Here is a 21466-nt window from a genome sequence, read left to right as displayed (position 1 = left end):
AATATGACAATGGTTTGCATCGGGCAATACTAAAACATACATATTGAAGAAACTTACATAGTCGCCTACGTATATTGCAGTACATTGTGGTGACTGAATTTGGTGGCTAAAACCATTTCGACTTATTGTGTAATATTGTGTTTTGTACGGTGTGTGGGAATAGGATGTAGCCACATGAGAGCAAAGCACACCGTCGCACAAGTGTCACACACTCATTGCAAATGCGAATATATTGAAGTTTGTATCTGTATTTAACAGTTGTATGGATTTTTTTTTCGTTTTTGCCAAGAATTCGTATGGATTCCGTTACAAACAGCAAATTCACTGATGTCACGATAAAATGCGAATCGAATTTAGCAAACGAATCGCGTTTTCCCTCTTACTTTCTTCTTTTTTCCTGCTTTCTATCATCCATCCATCGAATTAAATATAGAAATGAAATATTTTCGTAAATACGGACAGTGCAGACGCATTGGTAAAATGAACAAAACGAAAGACGAAGAAAAAAGCGCATTGTCATTGATGGCTGGGCGATGAACGTGTAGGATGAAATAAAGTGAAATAAAGATTTCACTTTGCATCGTTCTCCGACTCATCTCCGGCAAATACATCCCCCTTTTATGCTCACCGTCTTATTATTTGTTATGTCGCTTTTTGGCAATGGATATATATATATTGTGGCCGACGCGGGTTGGTGTGGCAGACCTTATTCCTTCTGACACGTCACAAATATATCTATTGATATGGATTTACCTTGCCAAAAACACTCATACTCTCTCGCACTTGCAATCGCACTCGGCACTGAGTCCTTACTCAGCATTCCGGACAAGGAATGACATTACAAGCGAAACACTACAATCAAGTTTAATGGAATGAGAAGTGCTATTGTGCGTTCTTCATATTATTTGTAGGTGAAATTCGAATGGAAACTTGCTTATATGCTTGGTTGATTTTTTTCGGCTTCGTCGTCGTTTTGTGTCTTGAAATTTTCTTTCTGTGTTTCTTACCTGGCTTATTATTTTTGTTTGAACGAGTGCTTTTTGATATCAGTTCATCCTTGCTTTCTCTGAATATATTCTTCTTTTTCAAATTTTTTTTTCTATTTTCATATTCTTTATTGCGGTATGTGTGTGTGTGAATATGTCTTTTCCCGTGTCATGCTCACACCCCTCCATCTACGCCACTCATTCAAACACACATTCGTTCACGCGTCATTCTTATAAATTCATAAATATATGGCTTTATAGGCACAACAACGCAATACTACTCCGTTTGCAACATAAAATCTTTGTTGCTGTTGTTGTTGTTATATAGAAGTCACATCTCTTTTACATAAGTAAAAAAAAGAAAATTTGAAATTCGCTGCTTTTTATTTTTTTCATGTACATTCTTTTTATACTGAAAAACGTTCATAACGGTGAATCTTCCAAATCCCAGACACGTACTAACATTTTATTTATATTTTATTTAATCTTTCGCATTTCCAAGCTTTACATACATTTCTATTTTCATGTTGGTTTCGATTTTTGGTGTGGTGTGTGTGTGTGTGTGTCGTTTTCAGTGCTTTTATGCTGAATGTGTTTCTTGTTTTTTTATTTTGCTCTAAAAATAGTTCAAGCAAGACTTGCTCGTTTACAAAGTAAAGCACCTTTATATTTTATTTACCTTTTCCAAGCCAAAAAACACACTCCGAATCGACCAGAATATCTTTTACACAAAAAAAGTTGTGAATAGAGAGCAAACAATAGAGAAAAAAAGTTTGTAGCATCTTTTTTACCTTTTTTTCGCCTCTCAACAACACAATTCAACGTCAACATAAATGCGATTAAAGTATATCGTTAAAAACGATTAAACTCATGGTAAAAGTACCGAAAAAGACCGAGTCAACGAAGAAAAGGACGACAGAGATAGAGCAAAATCAAAATCTATTGCATTATGGGAAATTACAAATTATCTTTATGCTTTATAAAATAAGTGCAGCTTATGCGAACACTATTAAACTTTATTATCAACTTTGTGTTGCATATAGATCTCTATATTTATATATTGTTTTGCCGTAATTTACTAAATATTCTTCATTTCGTTATTTCCAGAAATCCCTTCAGGCAAAAACGTTTCGTTTTGCATTGGACATAAATACGTTCACACAGTAGAGCCAGTGAATACCAACAGTGGCCAACAAAAATGAGGCAGATTAATGTATCGGTGGTCGGTATGTCCGGTACCGAAAAGGACAAAGGTCAAATTGGCGTTGGCAAATCATGTTTGTGCAATCGATTCGTGCGACCGTTAACCGACGACTACTTTATCGATCACATATCTGTTCTAAGCCAGGTAAATTCATCACACACTTGTAAAGCTTTTAATCAAATATTTACTCGTTTTCTTTTTCCTAACATTGTTTTATTTTTTCATCGTTTCTGTTCTCCATTCTATTCGGTTTCATCTCATCGCACTCCATTATCTTTGTTCGTTACAATCACTGTGTGTGCAATATTCAACAGTCGGATTTCAGCGGTCGCATTGTAAACAATGATCATTTTTTATACTGGGGAGATGTTCGTAAAACATCTGAGGATGGTACCGACTATCAATTTCATGTCATTGAACAAACTGAATTTGTGGACGATGCAACATTTCAACCGTTTAAAGTTGGAAAAATGGAATCATATATCAAACGTTGTACGGCTACAAAAATTGTATCAGCTGAAAAATTGATGTACATTTGCAAAAATCAATTAGGCATTGAAAAAGAGTACGAAGAACGTCTCATTCCCGATGGACGATTGGCAATTGATGGTTTTATTTGTGTGTTTGACGTAAGTCCCGTACCGAATCGGTCAATTGAAAAGCAAGTGGAATATGTGCAGCAAATCATAAATATATGCATGAAAAATAAAAAACCCATCGTACTGGTGACGACAAAAAACGACGAAGCCAATGAGCATTTTGTACGCGAAGCGGAAAAAATATGCCAACGCAAAGAGTACAAAGGCAATATATTTTTGGTTGAAACATCATCGCATGAAGCGATCAATGTGGACATTGCATTTTTATTGCTCGCTCAATTACTTGAAAAAATTAAAGTTCGCACAAAAATTCTCAGCTATAATGAGGCATCGCGTTCACGAAAAGAACTACTAGATTGCAGCACAGAAGCAGTCAGCCGATTGATACGCAGTCAAATTAGTGATTATCATACGACATGGAATCAAGCATCGAAAATGCTTGCAATACACAAAGATTGGCAAGAATTTTTGGAATTATTTGGACAAGAGGCTGGCCAACGGATTTTCCGACGTCATGTGAAAAAATTACGCGAAGACAATGTATCGCGTCGTCTACAGGCCTATATGCTTAATTTGAATAGTGTTCTACATGAATTTTTGCCCGATTTGCAAACGGTGAATCGTGAAATAAGCGGCGGCGATTGGAATCTGGTTCGTCCGTACATTAAAAGTCACACCGAATATGACCAATACTTTTTTGAATGCGAAGAAGCACCATGGATGGATCTGAGCGATGTTAGCGATTGCGAAGATGAGCCACGCATTCCATTTGATGTGCTTGAGACACCGGAAGCCGAAACTGTTTTCAAAAACCACTTGAACGCTCTGCAACAAGAACAAAAACGACTAGAGTAAGTAGTTTAGCTCGCTGTTATTAGCATTTTTTCTCTGTGTTTTTATTGTTTTTCTCATCTTAAGATGATCAAGCTCGAAGATGAATGAACTTATTAGATTTAAGACTTAATTCAGTTTAATAGTTAATGTATAACATTAATATCCGTAACGCTCTTCCACTTTTTCCTTTGCTAACAAACTAACAAAAAGGATGCCAAAGAGGTAAAAAAATATATTATATACATATATATCATTTGCGTCAGAAACAGCAACACAATTGAACATGCTAAAAATGTATACACCATCCAATTTGCTCCTTTTATTAATATGTTGTTGTGTTTTTCTTTCAGATGGAAGAAACAGTTCAAAAAACTTCTAGAAGAGGCGGGCTATGTTACACCCGGCAAGCAATTAGCCGAAGTGCGCGTATTATTCATGGGTCGTGAATGCTTTGAGGCACTATCCGAACATGATTGCCAGCAAATCTACGATAATCATCAAAAAGAGATTATCGAACGAGCAAAGCATAATTTTCAAGAGCTTCTACTTGAAAACGCCGACCTATTCTATCATTTCAAAAGCATCGAACCATCTGGTACGATAACGCAGGACGACATCAAAGAAATTACGGATGTATTACAAGATGACTCACGTTACAAAATACTTGACCGACTAGACCAAGATCGAAAATTAATGCTATTCCAGCATCTTGGTTTTATTCATGTTCCACTCCGAGAACATTGCCCGGCATTTCCAAATTGCGTCGATGCCATGGTTGAACGGATCATTGGCGCCAAAAAATCACAAAGGTATTCACAACACTCAAAATTCGACATTTATAGCTCCTCTTTATATATATATATATATTTTTGTTCGCAAATTGTTCATACGGAATTACGGCAATTTAAGTTACAAAAACCCATCGAAATAAAAGACACGCATTAAAATGCACGATGAAATTCAGTTTCATTGATTGCATGGTACAAAAAAGTGGAACTTTATTTAAATTGATTAAAATTTACTATAACCCCGATTGCAGTGGCACATGAAACTGCAAGAAATGAGTGTGCTTCCATTATTAGATTTAAACCATAATATTTTTTTACTCGTGTTAACGTCAATAACTTTACAAACTTAATGAGGTTATTCCACAATGAAATTCACTTGAGTGCATTTAACCTGATTTAAAAGTTGGTTGTAATACCTTAATCGTGTGCATGCTTTATCCATAACATTTTCTCCTGTTTGTTGAAGTTATTAGCCGTGGGGAACATATTTGGTTTAAATTTTTTTGTTTCATTCACATTTCATGTCATTTTGTAAAAATAGTTTCGATAAAATTCCACTTCATTTTCCATATTTCACACATTTTGCGAGGCTAATGGTCTCTACGATACTGATGAAGCCAATGGACCGTTCGATGGAAAGAAAATTGAACGAAAATAAAAAAATATGGAGAATTTCCCAATTGATAGTCATTATTTAATCGAAACCAATAGTGCTGAACACATACGCTTTAATCAAATTCTCAATGAATTTATATTGAAATCACAAATCATTGCTCATCACATAATTTGATTTAATTAAAACGTTACCGTCAACTGCGGCCACTGTAAGGCGAATGTTTGCATGTGTGGGTGTGCTGCCGTTTACGGTGGCTGCACACATGTGCAATCAAATTCAGCCACAACGTATGATGCATTTATGTATATATATATATGAAGAGTTTTCTGTTTCGTGTTTGATAGTTATTACAACAATTATTCATTTGCATTTCACACATAGTTTATCAAGAAATCATTGGAAGCAGTCGTCATCGTTTCCGCCCAGCGATTGTACACTGAATGTATTAGTTCTCGGTGCCGAGCAATTAGCTAGCGATATAATTAATGAAATTTGTTTGAATTGTGGCGACGATGGAGAATACATATACGATGGTCAACCATACTATTTGCATACGCGCATCATAAATGGCAGCGACCACGAGACATTTAAAAATATCGATTTTCACACAAGCGGATTAATTTGCGTGTACTCAAATCAACATACGGTTGAATATTTAAAAGATAACTTGGAACGGAGTTTACTGTTTAATTTAGAAATGGAAGATAAATTCGAATGCATTCCATTGGTGTTGGTCTATCAGCCGGAAGATCAAAAGGATGACAACGAAATTGAAATTTTGCGCAACGAAGGCCAACATCTGGCCGACATGTGAGTACATTTGACAAATATATGCATAAGCCGTCAGTGGTGGTGATGGTGGTGCTGCATCCGATGTTTGGAAACCACTGATTCCATTCAAACGTATCACCCATCCACTTGACTCGTTTTATTCAATATTGGCATTTGCTATTGTTAACTTTTACCACTTTGTCTTCCCCCTCTCTCTTTCCGCCGCTCGACTTTGCCTCATTCCCAATCGAAAATTTAGGTTGCACTGCACATTCATCGATACGTCGTTGAATTTCTACCATCATCGTAAATCACAGCACCAAAATTACATTTACAATATTTTGAATAACATTATTGAATGCATTCGACTGACCGAACATCAAAAGCCGGACGATCTGTATCAATGTGATGCACAGCCAGACATTCGAATCATCGTGTGCATGTTTTGCGGTGATCCATTTTCCGTTGAGAGCATCCTAAGTCCGATACTATCCGAGCCAACGAGCACGATGTCCAGCGAACGTAGTGTGATATTTGAATCGTTTTTGGGTGATACAAAACGGAAAATCGAAGTGATTTTCTCATCGTATCACGGTGCCAATGCATTCCGCGATGAACTGGTGCACGGTTTTATACTGTTGTATTCGACAAAACGACGTGCTTCGTTAGCAACGTTGAAGTAAGTGCATTTGATTTTCTCTCTGACATTCAAGTCACGGTCTTTCAGATCAATAGAAACTTTAAACGTATTTTTCTTTGTGTTCTTCTGTTTATGCAGTGCATTCTCAATGAATATTCCAAACTTGCCGATGCAACTAATTGCCATTACGGACAATGGCGGAGCAAATGCATTTTTCAACAATGAATTATGTCAGATGTTAATTACAGAAGGGAACACCGTTGCTGAGAAATTACGCGCACACTTTATGACATCAGCCGGAGGAAATCAGTTGAAATGTAATTTATCATTTTATCACAATTAATTTTTTTTTTTAATTTTTGAATAAATTGATCAATGAAGATAAGAAGGAAAGAAAGAAAATAAGTTTTTTTTATCGATTTTGATTCATTTTGCAGTTACGTTTTATACACCGTTCTTGCAAGAAGTTTGGGAAAAGAAACCGGAAATCGAACAAGCTTTTCATATGGAAGAACCAGTTACATTGGACTCCGGCGAAGGTACGCTTGAACATTCGACACACCATTTGCCGCAACCACCGCCGCGTCATGACAGTTATATGCTTAAGAATGCTGACGGTTCCGGCAGCGAAAATTATGAACATCTACCCACACGATCACTTAATTCACTCAACGGGGGCGATGATAACAACATCAATTTCAATTTGAACGATAATAATGAGAAATACCCACATTTGTATATGCTCGGCGAAAAGGATATGGGCATTGATGATTCGTACTTGAACGATGATGATAAGGATGATAAAACTAGACTTATTCACCAAGGTAACGAGTCAAGTACACACATTCTATTCAGATTTATTAAGCAAAACTATATCCACATTTCGCATTCATAATATTATACAGAAAGAAAGAAAAAACCCAAAACTAACATATATCATCATAAAATACCCATTTTGCATGCTGATTGAAATTTCTTTTTTTTTTAAACCGCTATTGCTACCTAATTAACATCGCTTTTGTACTATATTTTATATCCATATACATATATACATCAGATTGCTCATTTAAATCCATATAACCAAACCACAAAAAAGATAAAGAATTTCACCCAAAAATATTTTCATCTCAACCCATCAATTTTCATTCGACAAAAAAAAAAATCACATCATTAAAACTCACAAACATCCATCAAATAATTAAAAACATTGTTGAAATTGTAATAACCAAAACTCATATCGTACAAAATTTTCTCTCTCTCTCTCTTTCTCTCTCTTCCCTCATATTTTGTGTCTTCCTCACTTCGTCCGACGCTCGAATTTAATTGCAAACTTTTGCATACACATAATCTTTTTTTGTGTATATATCAAATGCGTTCAACCGAAACGAAATTATCCATGGTTTGTTTACTTTACTCCTGCGACTGTGCACCCCCTCCGACCAATCAAATAAAAAACAAAAAATGAAATTCAAATCCATAAATCAAAACAACAAACATAATCCAACGCAAATAATGACTCAATATTTAACATAATTACAACTCACCAAAAACCGAACGAATGAATGCAAACAAACACTACGAACTCCGAAACTGGCAAAAATACTTAAAAAAATGCGTCCCGACGATAAAACTGTGCGATAAACGAATAAAAAAAAGGCTTTCAGATATATCCACCGCCAACGACACCTCCCGAGCCAGCACCACCTGATCATATCGGAACGTCGTCAATGATGCGACAATATAAAAGCAATTTGGTTTCAGCCTCACAGTCCAGTCTAGACGACATCACATGTAAACCGAAATCATTTAACTTTTTTTTATAAGAAAAATTGCTCTCACACTCTCTCGCTATGTCTCTCTGATTTGACTTGTATCTGTTTGTTTTGTTTTGTTGGCCACAAAATAAGCTCAAGAGGCTTGCGATTGACTATGATAGAAAAAACTGCACAAATTTCACTAGATTTGCTGTCACAATAGTGTTTTTTTTTTGTTTATGCTTTGTTGTTTCCGATGAAAGTCTAGTTGCCGGCCAAGACAAATGTGTTGAGGTCCACTTGTCGATTCAAATAAATATAGAAATGTTGTTAGTTTTTTTTAGTAAAAAAATAAATAAAATAAGAATCGACCACAAACTTGCACCACTACCACCAAGCTTTCAGCACAACAGCAAATTCTCTTCCATTTTGCCTTTTTCGCCACTCTCTAGATATATATTATCACTCACACGATTCTCTATCGCACCCGAGTGTCTCACAATTTATTTGTAGTTCTTGTCAAATTTATTGTCTGTCTATCTGTCTGTTCGTTTGTGTGTCATGACTTCCATTCATTGTTGCTTATTTTTGTTGGATTTCGTCTGCTGTCGAGCTCCAAAAAGTGCACCACTGAAACCGTTATCCTTTTTTTAAGCAACACACTGTGAACGGGACCACTCTCTTTTCTTTCGTAGCATACATTTTTTGGATTTGTTATCTTTGTCGTAGCTATCGAATAATCTTCATTTGCTATTCATTTATGTGTTTTTTTTTCTTCCTTCGTCGTATGTGTTGGTTGGTGTCAACCTTAATTTTATATGTATATTTGGTTTTTTGGTCTTTTTTGGTATTCGCTTCAGTGAGTAATTGCAAGAAGTGACCGGGGACAGTCACCCCTGGCAATATTTCTTCATACCATGTCGTATTTTAATTTAAAAGTTTTCATTGTGTGTGGCATAGAATTAATTATTCGCATTATTTTTCTCAATTCTTGTATAAAAAAGGGGTACTTTTGGTCATCCGTTATTATTGCTTGGATTATTATTTGTAGTTTGTGTGAGTAAGCCGTAGAAATGAGCACAATTCTTGGATTTTAATTTCAATTTTTTGTTACATTATCTTTGTGCTGACATTTTATCTTTCTCTCAAAATTTCATGTTGTTTAATAACAAAAAAAAAAACCAACATAATGTATTACAGCCGACGTAAGTGGTTCGAAGGATTCATTAACAACTCACGACTCAGGTTAATCTCTTCAAAATCCATATTCATTTGCATAATTACATTCAATTCGTCTTTCTTCTTCTTTATTTTCTATTTTCACCACTTTGTTGATGTTATTTCACAATTTTTTTTTCTCGTCTTGAATTCGTTGAGCTTCTGATGCTCAAATGTTTGCAATTTTCATTTTTTTCTGTTATATTTACGTCGAAAGCCTTCAAGGGCTATTTTCCATTTTATTTTTCAGTCTCTCTTTTCTTTTCATTTTCGTTTCGGTTTTTTTTTCGTTTCGTGTTGCCAATAGAAATCGAGCGTTGAAGATTGTAGATTTTAATCTAAAGCTTTTTTCTTTGCTAATTGAAATTAAATAGGTTGGCTGGACGATGCACAATATAACGATAAGCGCGGCGGTGTAGGCATTAGCGGAATCGCTGGTTTGGGTAGCAGCTCGGGTGAAAAAGAAGGTCGACGAAACATACTATGGAACAATTTCAGTTCACATCATGCATTCACAACAGGACGTCATCCACGTCAAAGCGACACAAATTTTGGTAGTAAAGTTCGACCAAAGGGACCTAGTCAAACGCTTAAGGTAAATAATCATCATTTATCTGATAGAAATCAAAACTGATTTAAATGAACCATTTTTCTTATCTCCCTCTGTCTCTTTCGCATTATATAGCAACCGGGCAAATTGAACTTGAAAAATTTCGCCATTGTTAACGATGCACTGGCCCGCATGAATGTCAACAGTGATAATAATATGCAAGAAGGTGATAAAACTAAAAATAAAAAACTTTCTAAAAATTCTACCAAAAAATCAACATCTAAATCAAAAACAAAATGCTCTGCTCCCCTTGCTGCACCTGAAGACGATTCGGATGATTTGGCGGAATATGCACAAGTCAAAGATGTGTACGGTTTGGATGGCGTTGTTGGAACTGCACCGGATCCGACCATCTTCAACTTTACCCATCACGATGGCACATCATCTACATCCAAATCCAACAGTAAGACGCGACATCGACGTGATAAAGGACCAAGTACACATTAGACTCTTTTGTTTTGTTCAGTTGCATTCTATTTTTTTTGGACATTTTTGCTTTTGATTTTTGAATTGTTTTTGATTTGATTTTGTTGGTTGCATTACCTTTTGTTGTTGTTGTTTTTTTTGTTTTGTTTTTCTGCATTTGCTGAATAGGGATTTAAGTGAACGGTGTCCATTAATATTATCACAATGATTATGGTAACTAATCGAAATGTTTGCATTCTCTTTTCGCAGAATATTCTGAATCAGATAGTGAGTCAAGCTCATCGGAACAAAAGAATCGCAGCGGACTTGATGGTTATTATAAAATGAATCGCAAAGCTCAAACACACAAACGAATGCGAAAGAAGCGAACAGCGATACCTGTTCAACCGCCAAAAGTACCATTTGGTACTTATGTTTGTCCACCAGAAATTCCATCGTCTCTCTATCAAAAAATGAAAAATGAAACCAAGAAAATAAGCACATTGGAAAAAGGTACATTGCATTTGACAAAATAAATTGGATCGGGATTTTAATTGGGTTTAATTTGATGCCATTAGGTAAAATGTACGGTGATGTACAAGAGGAGGAGTCAAGCATAGATGTCTCATCGCCACGTGACAATAACTCACCAATCGTACGTTGCTATCTCATTTTTTTCTTCTTCGAAGAACTCTTATTTTCACTTAAATGTCTAGATTTTGTAATAGCCCCAGCATCATCAGATTTGAGATCAAATGATTTTACAAATCAACAAATCATTATTTGAGATGATGCATTCACATAGATGATGACGTAAAAAAATTTAGGGGGGTGATGGCAAAATTCCGTAGGGGGTCCCTGAAAAAATCCATGGGGGGTCCCTGACGATGTCAACAATTTGTACGAAATGAGGATAAAATCTTTTTTTTTTTGAAAGTCACTTTTTGAGGCGGAAATCCCTAGCAAATCGGAAGAATTTTCTCGGCCAAAAAAAGTGAAGGGCAAAAAAAAGGTCCTCATTTCCAAAATTGTTGAGGGTTCCTAAAAATATTTTGGGGGGGTCATCCGACCCCTAAGAACCCTCGTCATCACCTATGATGCATTCAAATCAAGTAAATGATTTGATTTTTTGTGACTTGATTTGAAATAATTTATTATATTTGAGCAATTTTTGATTTTAATTTCGAAATCCAACATTGACAACGTTAAATTTTAGTTCGGTGTTGTGCCAAAGCTGAAGGACAATGATCGTGAAAAATTGCTGGAGCGTAAACGTGAAAAGCAAAAATTGGCTGCCAGCAAAGAAGAGGAAAAATTGGAAAAACGAAGAGCCAAAGACGAAGCAGCCAAATTGAGAAAGCTCATGGATAAAGAAAAGGAATTGGAAAAGAAAATGAAACGCAAATCCAAACCGAATGGAAAAAATATGGTCGAGGGCACCGCACTATCCGACTTTTTGCAATCGGAAAAGAATTTAGTTCCATTGTTTATGGAAAAATGTGTCGAATTTATCGAACAAGAGGGCTTAGATTCGGAGGGTATTTATCGAGTGCCCGGTAACCGAGCACACGTCGAACTATTGTATCAAAAATTGCAAGAGGGTGAGTGTATATGTCACATTTGACGCTTGAAACGTCTTATTCATTTGTTTTTTCAATTTCGTCTTAGAACCAAATGCTGATATCGATGTAATGGATATTCCTGTGAATGCAGTTGCAACTGCATTGAAAGATTTCTTTTCGAAGCATCTACCGCCCCTCTTTGAAAAAGATGTAATGAAGGAACTCGAAGAAATCGCAGGTAATTTTTTTAAATTTATTAAAAATTGATATATTTAAAAACGACTGCCCACATCTAATGAAATTTATCTATTATAATCGAACATTTTTCATGTGAAAATTAAAAAAGTATAAGCCATCGAACAATGAGTGCATTTTAAATGTGCCAACTTCACAAAATCGCTGACACTATTATTTGCGAATTATTTATAAATATCGACTTATTTATTAACAAAAAAACTAATTACAGCGTCAATTTTGTCCCGAAACGGAGCCCCATCAAACTTAAATATGGAAGTGAAAACCGATCGAAGCTGTCGACTGCTTGCACTCCGAGGTCTACTCAACAAGTTACCGCCAATCAATTTCTCCATCTTGAAATACATTTTCCAACATTTTGTACGGTAAGCATTAAATTGAACGATTTTCCTTTACCTTGCAATTTAAATGTTATAGCTTTGATTGGAAAGCCAATCAATTATTCAAAATTTGAAAACGGCTTGATTTGTCCGTTTTTTTCATTGATATAACGATATCGACGAGATTATTTATTATTAATTTCTCTTTCTATTTTTTATGTTCTCCATCGTTCTCGGAAATTAGTGTGTCTGAAAATTCGAAACTCAACAGTATGGATAGCAAGAACTTGGCAATTTGCTGGTGGCCAACATTGATTCCAATTCATTTCACTGATATGATGCATTTCGAGCAATTGCGACCCTATTTGGAAGACATCGTACAAACAATGATCGATCAATATCCATTTTTATTCTGTGGCAAAGAAGCGTTTGTCATGGTTTAGAGCGATTTAGTATACCAATTGAATGATATTATAAATAATTAATCATTTAAATGCAAATGTAATTGTGTCCGTTTTTATTTATTTGTTATAAAATGGAAATGAAATGAAACAGAAAAAATGCATCGGTTAAATGAAGAAAATGCAAATTATGTCAATCATATATTAAAATGACAAAGAAAAAGCGAAGAATAAGAAGAAAAAAACAGACAAAGAACTATTTGAAGTCAAGATGAACTTTATCACAAAGATGGAAAAATTAGAAATTGTGGCGAAAAAAGAGAACAGAAATTTACTGTCACCACATTCAATTTCCAAAAGCCGAGGTTAGTGAATTTGCGAAACGGAAATCAACATTTTAAATTTAGAAATAAAAACGGAAATTGGCTGACGCACACAAAAAAGGAACTAATTGAGTAGACATATTACCGAGTAATCGAATTCTTGTGAATGCACTTAAACAAATTTATTATAGAACACTAACAACAAAAATCAGCTGACACGATCAGATAATAAATCAGATTTTAAAATAATTAAGCATACCGATCAAATACAAATGAAATGGAACATCAATATCACCCGCTCTTAATCAGTAGAAATCAAATACATTGCATGCAAACGTTGAAGCCAAATAAACTAATTACAAATAAATAAATAAATAAAAAACAAATAATAATTCTTTTCCCATTCGCTTAACGCACAACTTATAGGTAGTAAAATGAGAAAATAGTTTATATTCTTGATGTGAAACATGTAGAAAGCAAACCAATGAAATATAACAAACAAAAACACACAAATATAACCAAACTCGAACACGCTCACATTGTCAAAGTAAAACTCCTTTAAATGCGATTCAATCGAAGCCCCAAAACTGAATATCACTAACATCAATAAATGCTCTCATCCAACAATGAACGTTTAAATATAAATATTAGTACGATGCCCCGAAAAATGGTCCAAAAAATAAATTTTATTGTTTCATCCTTGAAAAAAATCACCCTTTTCAAGTCGTAATCTTCCTCGCACTATATTTCAGTTTGGTATTTTTTGTCGAATGTTGTGGTCTTCCTGTCGGCTTTCTTTTCGTTCAAAGCGATATTTTCGGGGCGAATCGATTTAATTTATCGATATATAAGTAGAATCTCTCTTTGATGAACAAAAAAATCATCAAATTGAAATTGTTGAAATCGGACAAAACGCCACTTCGTTGACGAACAATCGAACTACTTGATCGAACGAATAAATAGACAAGAAAGAAATCTCTCTTCTTATAAAAAAACGGCGATATCTTTTGCTGTGCAAATGGAATAAAACAACAAATTGCGCTTCAACCAAAACATTCCGTTTTTATTTTCATTTTTTTATGAATTAATAATCTGAATAACAAAATTCAATGCCATTAAAATTATAATTGTAGAAAAATAGATTTTAAAAGAACAAATATTTTGTGTTCGTGTATTGCGAATGCCAGAATAAATATTGTAAAACGCTTTTTTCATTGAAAACATGACGGGACATCTTTATAAACAAAACAAATAGAATAAATCACATTTTTTCGTGTAAAATTTCTTTGATATATATTATTTTTATTTTTGAATAAATACAATGAGTTCATAGTTTTGTGTAAATATTTAGTTTTCAAATTGAAATTCCTGAATTTTAAATGCAAATGGGTATTCAACAACACATTTATCCCACAATTATAACGTAGATAGTCATATATAGCAAATAGAAATCAGTTAATAACTTACATTGAAATTGTTGCCATTTCAAAATGCGAAAAAAAAGTACACACATTTTATTTAAAACACTTTTATCATTTTTTTCTCGTTATTTTGCTTGTTTTTTCTTAGTGTAAATTTTGTTGTTTTAATTTGTGTGTATTTTATGTTTTATAATATTTTTCTTCTTTATTTCAAACGGAACAAATGAACAAAACTCAGTGTGTACATTATTATTTGTTATTTGATATATTTTTTTTTGTACGTTGAAGGCCACATATTTGGACTACCGACTAGATCCCACGCCGAATATACTGAATGCCATCAATGTATAAGATCGTTCGTAGTGACTATTTGCATTTTCTGCCGTAGCAAAAAAAAAAAAAAAATACAAACAAATTATAAAATCTAGTGTATTATTGAGAAATGGCAAGCATCATTAATTATAAATTCAAAATAAACAAATAAATTTTTATATTGTAGCGAGAGAGAGAGAGAGAGATAAAAAAATGCAAGTGACAAGAATCGATATTATTTTTGTGTATATGTTTAGAGATCAAAATGGGAAACTACAATAGGATTTGTGAAAAAATTCTCTACATATTTTATCGATATTATGATGTCTATTCTCATCAATGTGAATTTCAAAAAAAAAAAAAAAAAATCTCTGAACGTTATTATTATGTGTGAGCTGTGCCCTGATCAAGTGGCGAAAGATATAGAGAGACAGAGAGTCAATGCAATTCTTATTGAATTGCAAATTTCCGTTGTCCACATTCTGGCACTTTCATTCAAAACAACATATTTACGAAAATGGCTTTAAAACGAACAAAACTAAACAAAATATGTATGTCAATATTGAAATTTAAGCATCGTTCAACACAATTCTAAATATGATTGATTCTTTTTTAACTCAGCCCACACAAAACCATCGAGTGAATTTTGTTGAACGATCTTACATTTCAGAAAAAGTGACTCAAACGATTTATAAAAGAAAGGGTCTTATGCACCATTTTCATTATGAATTATCTTCAATGGAATATACGAGCATATGTAATCGCAGGCTGTTTCTTTCGCTCGTGAATTAAGATATAAAACAAAGGAAGATTTAGAAATGAAGAATTCATTAAAAGGAGTCTCTCTTTAGAATTAAAAATGATATCAATTATAAATGTTGTGTATAAAAAATAAAATCAATGACAAAAAAAAAAAACAGAATAAAATCATAGGAAAATAAAGACGATCTAAATGTGCACAATCATCTGTGTTTTTCATATATTATTTTCGATCCCGTTTCTTTTTTCGTTTATTTTCAGTCCGTAGATTAGTTTCTTTCATTGAATCTTTTTGTTTTCAGCTGTATGTTATCGTTTCTATTTCTGCACTTAAATTCTGTCCTCTTTGCTTTCACATTTTCGATTTCCAACAAGCCCCATCGCACATTTGAAAAAAAAAACATGTCTATGCTTTTTGTACATTTTGACATTTTGACGACAATAGTCAATAAATCAAAGAATTTCCTAAAAAATTATATGAAACATCAAACGAAGATGAAATCAAGTGACAGCATGGTGTAATACGGTTGTAAATGGAAATCAAAACTTTTTTTATTCACATGAACAATGGATTCAATTAGACAGAGTGTCATATGGGTAGATCGAAGAAAACAACTTAGTTACAATTTAGTGAATGATTTATTTTGATATGTTTTTACTCAAATTTTAACGAAACAATAAAAAAAACACTTGGACATTATCATTAGTAGCACGAAAGCGATAAAACAATATAACATTTTTATATAATGATTGTTTTTTTAAAGGTGAAAGAATTTTTTTATGTAAAGAAACAAAAATGTTGGAAATTAAGCGTGTGCTGGATTTATAAGTGGCTTATTTTCTCTTTCTTTCCACTCATTTTATTCATTGAATTTGAAATGTCTTTTTTTCCATTAAATTCTTGATTCATTTAATTTATTTCAATACCCATTCAAAAAAATGCACTTAAAAAAATGAAAAAATGTGTCAAGAGTGAAACTCTTAAAGAACGTCTTGTAATGCATGGAAATGATTTGAAGAAGACAAAGAAAATACCTACAATTTACAAAAATGAAATAAATTACCTGATACTTCCACCACATATGACTAAGTTTAACTAACTATTTATAGAGCCGATGTAAAACAATAAACTCGATAATTTTAACGAAAAACAAATTGACCATTTGACAGCACCTTTAACTAAATCCATATTTGAGCACACTGAATCTTGAATTCTATTTTCTGTACTGAACAATATTCGTTCTATCTACGCCTAATATCTTTTAGTATTGGATTATATAAAAATAAAACAAAAAGTTCGTACAATGAATAGAAATAAATAATGATGGAAATAAAATCCATTGGGAGCGATTGTTATGAATTTTATTTGCGATTTGACCAATACAATGAGTTATTTACAAGATTTTCGTAAATTTTCCAAATAAAATAACCAATTTCCACATCATAGAAATAGTTGATGTGATGATTAAAAAGAAACCGTAGCTAACCGATATGCGCATCTTTTGATCTATCATTCCTCAGCTTTTTTTACCATTTTAATTGTATTGTGTTAAATGTAGAGAAATGAAGAAATGTCAAATGAAGGAAGCAAATGATGAGAATGTCCAAAACTCAAAATGAAAATTAGCTAAGTAAATGTTTTATACTGATTCAAATTATTACTTATGAAAATATATAAAAAAGAACACAACCAACTACGATTTAGAGAATTAAAATGAATTTATGGAACCAATTCGACAAGAACAATAAAATAATGGGAAAAGACTATGTCTTTTTTTCTTTTTCTAAAAATTGATCGCTGATCATCGGCGACCAAATACACCAGCTAATACAAAAACGTACAGTTTTTTTTCTAATTGACAATGTAAGAGGTTGGTTGAAGAAGGGAATTGTCACAGACACACACATACAACAAGAGAACCCATTGACAAATTAAACGAGCTTCGCCAAGACATATGACACTTAAAAATATGAACAAAGAAATCAAGCATTTAATCAGCTACTTCAAACTTAAGCAACCATTTGTTATATCGAAATATTGAAACAAATAAAATCGGAGCAAAGAATAATAACCAGTAATAGAGCATTGAAAACATTTCTATTCCGAAAGAAACAAGCAGAATTCATTCTTTCAAGCCCCATTTAGTACTAGCGCGCATTAGATTAAGTCTACGGTTTTTTTGATGCGAATGTAACATGTACATATATGTCACAGGGAGAGAGTGAAAATTTCAAGAGAATGATGATACCAAAGAGAATTTTTAATGCGTTGTCGCTTGTTTTGACTTTGTTCTGCCTGTTTGAAATAAAAAATATATATATATGAAAATATCAGAGCAAACTAGTAAGAAAGCGGCGGTAAATGCCCCGTTTCTTACTAACAATGGAATTTTTATTCATTCACCCCACAGTTGATTAAATAACACACTATCGTTACGAAACAAAAATCATTTCAAATTCCGTGTTTGCAACAACAATGAATATTCACATAAAATAAATAAACAATTTATTGTACTATAAATGTGTAAACAATGATTACTAAATACATCTACAAAAATAAACAAAAATCTAGTTTTTTTCTTAAATTTCAGAAAAAAATGACTAAAAATAGAATCGACAAATAAAAAAACTTTTCACACTTCACAGCATACATTGTATGCTATCTTGCTTTCTATTCAAAACCTACGACAATCACGTGGAACCCTCAATCGCCAGTCTCTGAAGAGACAACACCGTATTTTTAGATTATGTTTGCTGTCAAAATGGTTCTAAACCGCGTTGGTTGTTGATACAAGATGTCTGCCAAAGAATATTCATAGCCTTGTTGGCGCAGTTGGCAGCGCGTCAGTCTCATAATCTGAAGGTCGTGAGTTCAAGCCTCACACAGGGCAATTTTTTTTTATTCGTACTTTTAACGCTTTTTCAGCTGCCGAAAAATGAAAAACATTTTTTTTAATTTATTCAAAATATATATTGAAATTTAAATAAAAAATCAACTGTTTGTCTATTAAAAGGCATCTTAAATAGAACCAAGGTTTGAAAAAGAACTAAATTGCGTTGAATTTTGTTGGTGTTACAGCGTAAAATTGTGATTTTTTTTTCGATAAACAAAACAAAATTCAATTTTGATTTTATTCGGATTACCTCAGTTTTTCGATTTGTTCACACAGCACCAATGTCATCATAGACACTATTATATTATGCGTTTCACGTCGTTCACTTAAAACTACTGCGACATCGCCACACTCCAAATACGTTATTTTAAAATTCACTCACGATTATTTTTTCGTTCATGGCACGTACTAACTTTGAAAATGGACGTTTGAATGCTGTGAATCGCTACTGCTGGTGGCCAAGTCGATTGTATAAAAGCCAAAATTGATTTGGCAAAGGTATCAGTTTTTGTTTATCATTCGAATAAGCCAAATAAACTTTATAAAAATGTACAAAGTCGTAAGTATTTTTTCTATAAATTTTGCTTGAGTTTGTGCAATGTGTTGTTTGTTCTAATGATAAGATTTTTGTTATACAAATTTATTTATCTTTTTTTATTCAAAAGTTGTTCTTCGTCTTCATGGTTATTGCCTGCGTTTGTGCAAAGCCAAAACCAGATACAGTTCTCGCATACAGTGCTCCCGTTGTAGCTGCTCCATTGGCCACAAGCAGCCAATACTTTGCTCGTGAGTTGCGATTTTAAACAACCAATTAAAAATAAAAAGGTCAATTTTAAAGTTTTTTTTTAATTTTATGAATTCATAGGTAACACATCTCCATATGTATCTTATCCATATGTTGCCGCCTATTCAGCTCCATACGTAGCCGCTGCTCCATATTCCGCCTATACATCAGCAGTTCTTTTGTAAATTAAGCGATTTTTGCTTTTTTTTTTAAATATATTGTGATCAAAAAGTAAAATTTGCTATGGAATAAAGAACTCATTCCAACAGTATACAATTTTGTTTTTTTTTTTCTATTGAAAAATGTAAATCTTTTACGTGAAAATAAAACATAGATTTTTATAAATTTGTCAGCACAAGTTATTTCTTTAGAAGTCAAGAATACTATCGTATTTGGAACCAAACATCGAGAGGCGATACACTCCAAATTCATCTTTTTTTCTTTAAACAACAGTTGAAAAAAAAATGTTTTTGACAAGTCGATATGAAATCGGGCATTCGTTCACCTCTGCCAATAAGATTAATAGAATTTTATACAATATATTTACACACCCAACAGTAATATTATCAATCGTCATCGTATTTTTCTTCGTCATCGATCGATCATTGGAATATCCAAATTGAATGTAAGCACAAAGCGGAGACGTCATTACACTCGTAAAATGCTTTCTGTTGGTTCATTTAAATTCAAAGTCAAACTCTCACTTTTCTACGATGTTTCGTAAAGACGTGTCATATAAACATATGCTAAAAGCAAAGAGTATAAACGCGTTCGTTGGTTCTTTTTAATTTATATTTCGTTGAAACTTTCACCAATCTTTGAATTATGTCATCGACGATATAAAAGAAAAGTGAAGAATCATTCCGGTTCAGTATTCGTTTCAAAATTCACCTCTTCGGATCAAACTTAAATAAATCTTCAAACATGAAATTCTTTATTGTTTTAATTGTACTTTGTGCATTCACTTCAGTCATATCGGCACGTAAGTTCTGAACATTTCAAGTGTTTATTTAATAATACGATATTAAAGTGATTCGTTTTAATTTTTCATCAGTTCCAAAGATATCGAAAGCAGAACGGTGAGTGAAAAACCAACAAAAAAATATGCTACAATTTGAAATTATATGACTTTTTGAATTTTAAACAAATTTCTTCATTTATTTACCATGTACGACCTACAGTGCAAATGATGATTTTTGGGACGGTATTTATAGAATGTTTTTTTTCATGTCAATGTGTTGGAAATGAAAGTGTCTTTAATTTTATGCAGTTGTTGCAGAGAAAGCCGAGCATAATATCTTTGAAGGTCTTTTTGACATGATTTTATTCGGAATTACCGGAGGCAAAGGCCGCGACGAAACTACTCGGCTCCATGTGGCTGCTCGAAGAGGTAACACAAATCATAAAAGACTGCATTCCACGCACTCAATCCATATTTGTAGGTAATCTTAAACAAGTGAAGGATGAAATCGACTACGATGAAGATGTTGATGCCGTTGATTTTCGTGGCAATACAGCACTTCATGAAGCCATTTTGAATGGTATAGATATTAATACTTTCAAAAATTTGAATATGTTTTGAAAATGGCTGAAATGTTAAACTGATGAAATGGTTTTAGGTAATGCCAATGTTGTGAAACTTCTTTTGGAAAATGATGCAGACATTACCGTTGAAAATGACGATGGAAAAACACCAATTGATGTGGCTTTGGAACAAGGACGGGACAAAATTCACAAAATGCTTCTTAAAGCTGAAGAGAGTGAGATTGAAGATCGACAACTTAGACTAAAATACTTGAAGAAAGCGCTATTTTAGTATTTAAAAAAGTTACTATTTATTGTCGGTACAAAATCAAACAAGTAATAAAAATTTACATGAAAAACAACTAGCATGATTTTCTCTTTTATTTTGTTGTTTTAACTATTTTTATGTGTTAACAGTGTCAGATAGCTTGATAAAATGCAGGGATTGTTCCTCTGAGGAGGAGGAATGGTGAGGAGGAAAATGAG

General features: G+C 33.3%; 2 protein-coding genes and 1 non-coding gene across 9 annotated transcripts; all 3 read left to right on the top strand.

Annotated features, from left to right (window-relative positions):
• Positions 1–2099: 2099 nt before the first annotated feature.
• Positions 2100–14544, top strand: LOC116350515 (rho GTPase-activating protein 190). 7 transcript variants are annotated; one of them, XM_031782319.1, is made up of 19 exons: positions 2100–2334; positions 2505–3640; positions 3834–3845; positions 3974–4432; positions 5409–5837; positions 6058–6477; positions 6577–6755; positions 6876–7262; positions 8095–8229; positions 9393–9437; positions 9785–10005; positions 10096–10186; positions 10286–10456; positions 10696–10938; positions 11004–11080; positions 11642–12026; positions 12094–12225; positions 12454–12607; positions 12807–14544. In XM_031782319.1, the coding sequence occupies exons 1-19, from the start codon at positions 2185–2187 to the stop codon at positions 13003–13005; spliced, it is 5025 nt and encodes a 1674-aa protein (XP_031638179.1). In that variant the 5' UTR covers positions 2100–2184; the 3' UTR covers positions 13006–14544. The 7 variants fall into 7 exon arrangements, with proteins under 7 accessions (XP_031638179.1, XP_031638182.1, XP_031638177.1 ...); XM_031782322.1 differs by lacking the exon at positions 10286–10456; XM_031782317.1 differs by having other exon boundaries at positions 10096–10423.
• Positions 14545–18596: 4052 nt separating this feature from the next.
• Trnam-cau lies at positions 18597–18669 on the top strand. Its single transcript has one exon. It is a non-coding gene; the product is annotated as a tRNA-Met (tRNA).
• Positions 18670–20340: 1671 nt separating this feature from the next.
• On the top strand, positions 20341–21342 carry LOC116350517 (ankyrin repeat domain-containing protein 2A-like). The gene is made up of 6 exons (XM_031782324.1): positions 20341–20438; positions 20511–20535; positions 20638–20660; positions 20727–20846; positions 20899–20997; positions 21076–21342. Exons 1-6 carry the CDS (start codon positions 20381–20383, stop codon positions 21270–21272), a joined length of 522 nt encoding a protein of 173 aa, XP_031638184.1. The 5' UTR covers positions 20341–20380; the 3' UTR covers positions 21273–21342.
• The last annotated feature ends 124 nt before the right edge of the window (positions 21343–21466 follow it).

This window comes from Contarinia nasturtii, unplaced genomic scaffold, assembly GCF_009176525.2.
Source record: "Contarinia nasturtii isolate CC-2019 unplaced genomic scaffold, AAFC_CNas_1.1 Cnas_scaffold_4220, whole genome shotgun sequence".
Lineage (NCBI taxonomy): Eukaryota > Metazoa > Arthropoda > Insecta > Diptera > Cecidomyiidae > Contarinia > Contarinia nasturtii.
Note: the sequence above shows the minus strand (reverse complement) of the source record. Positions and strands in the feature narration are given on the sequence as shown.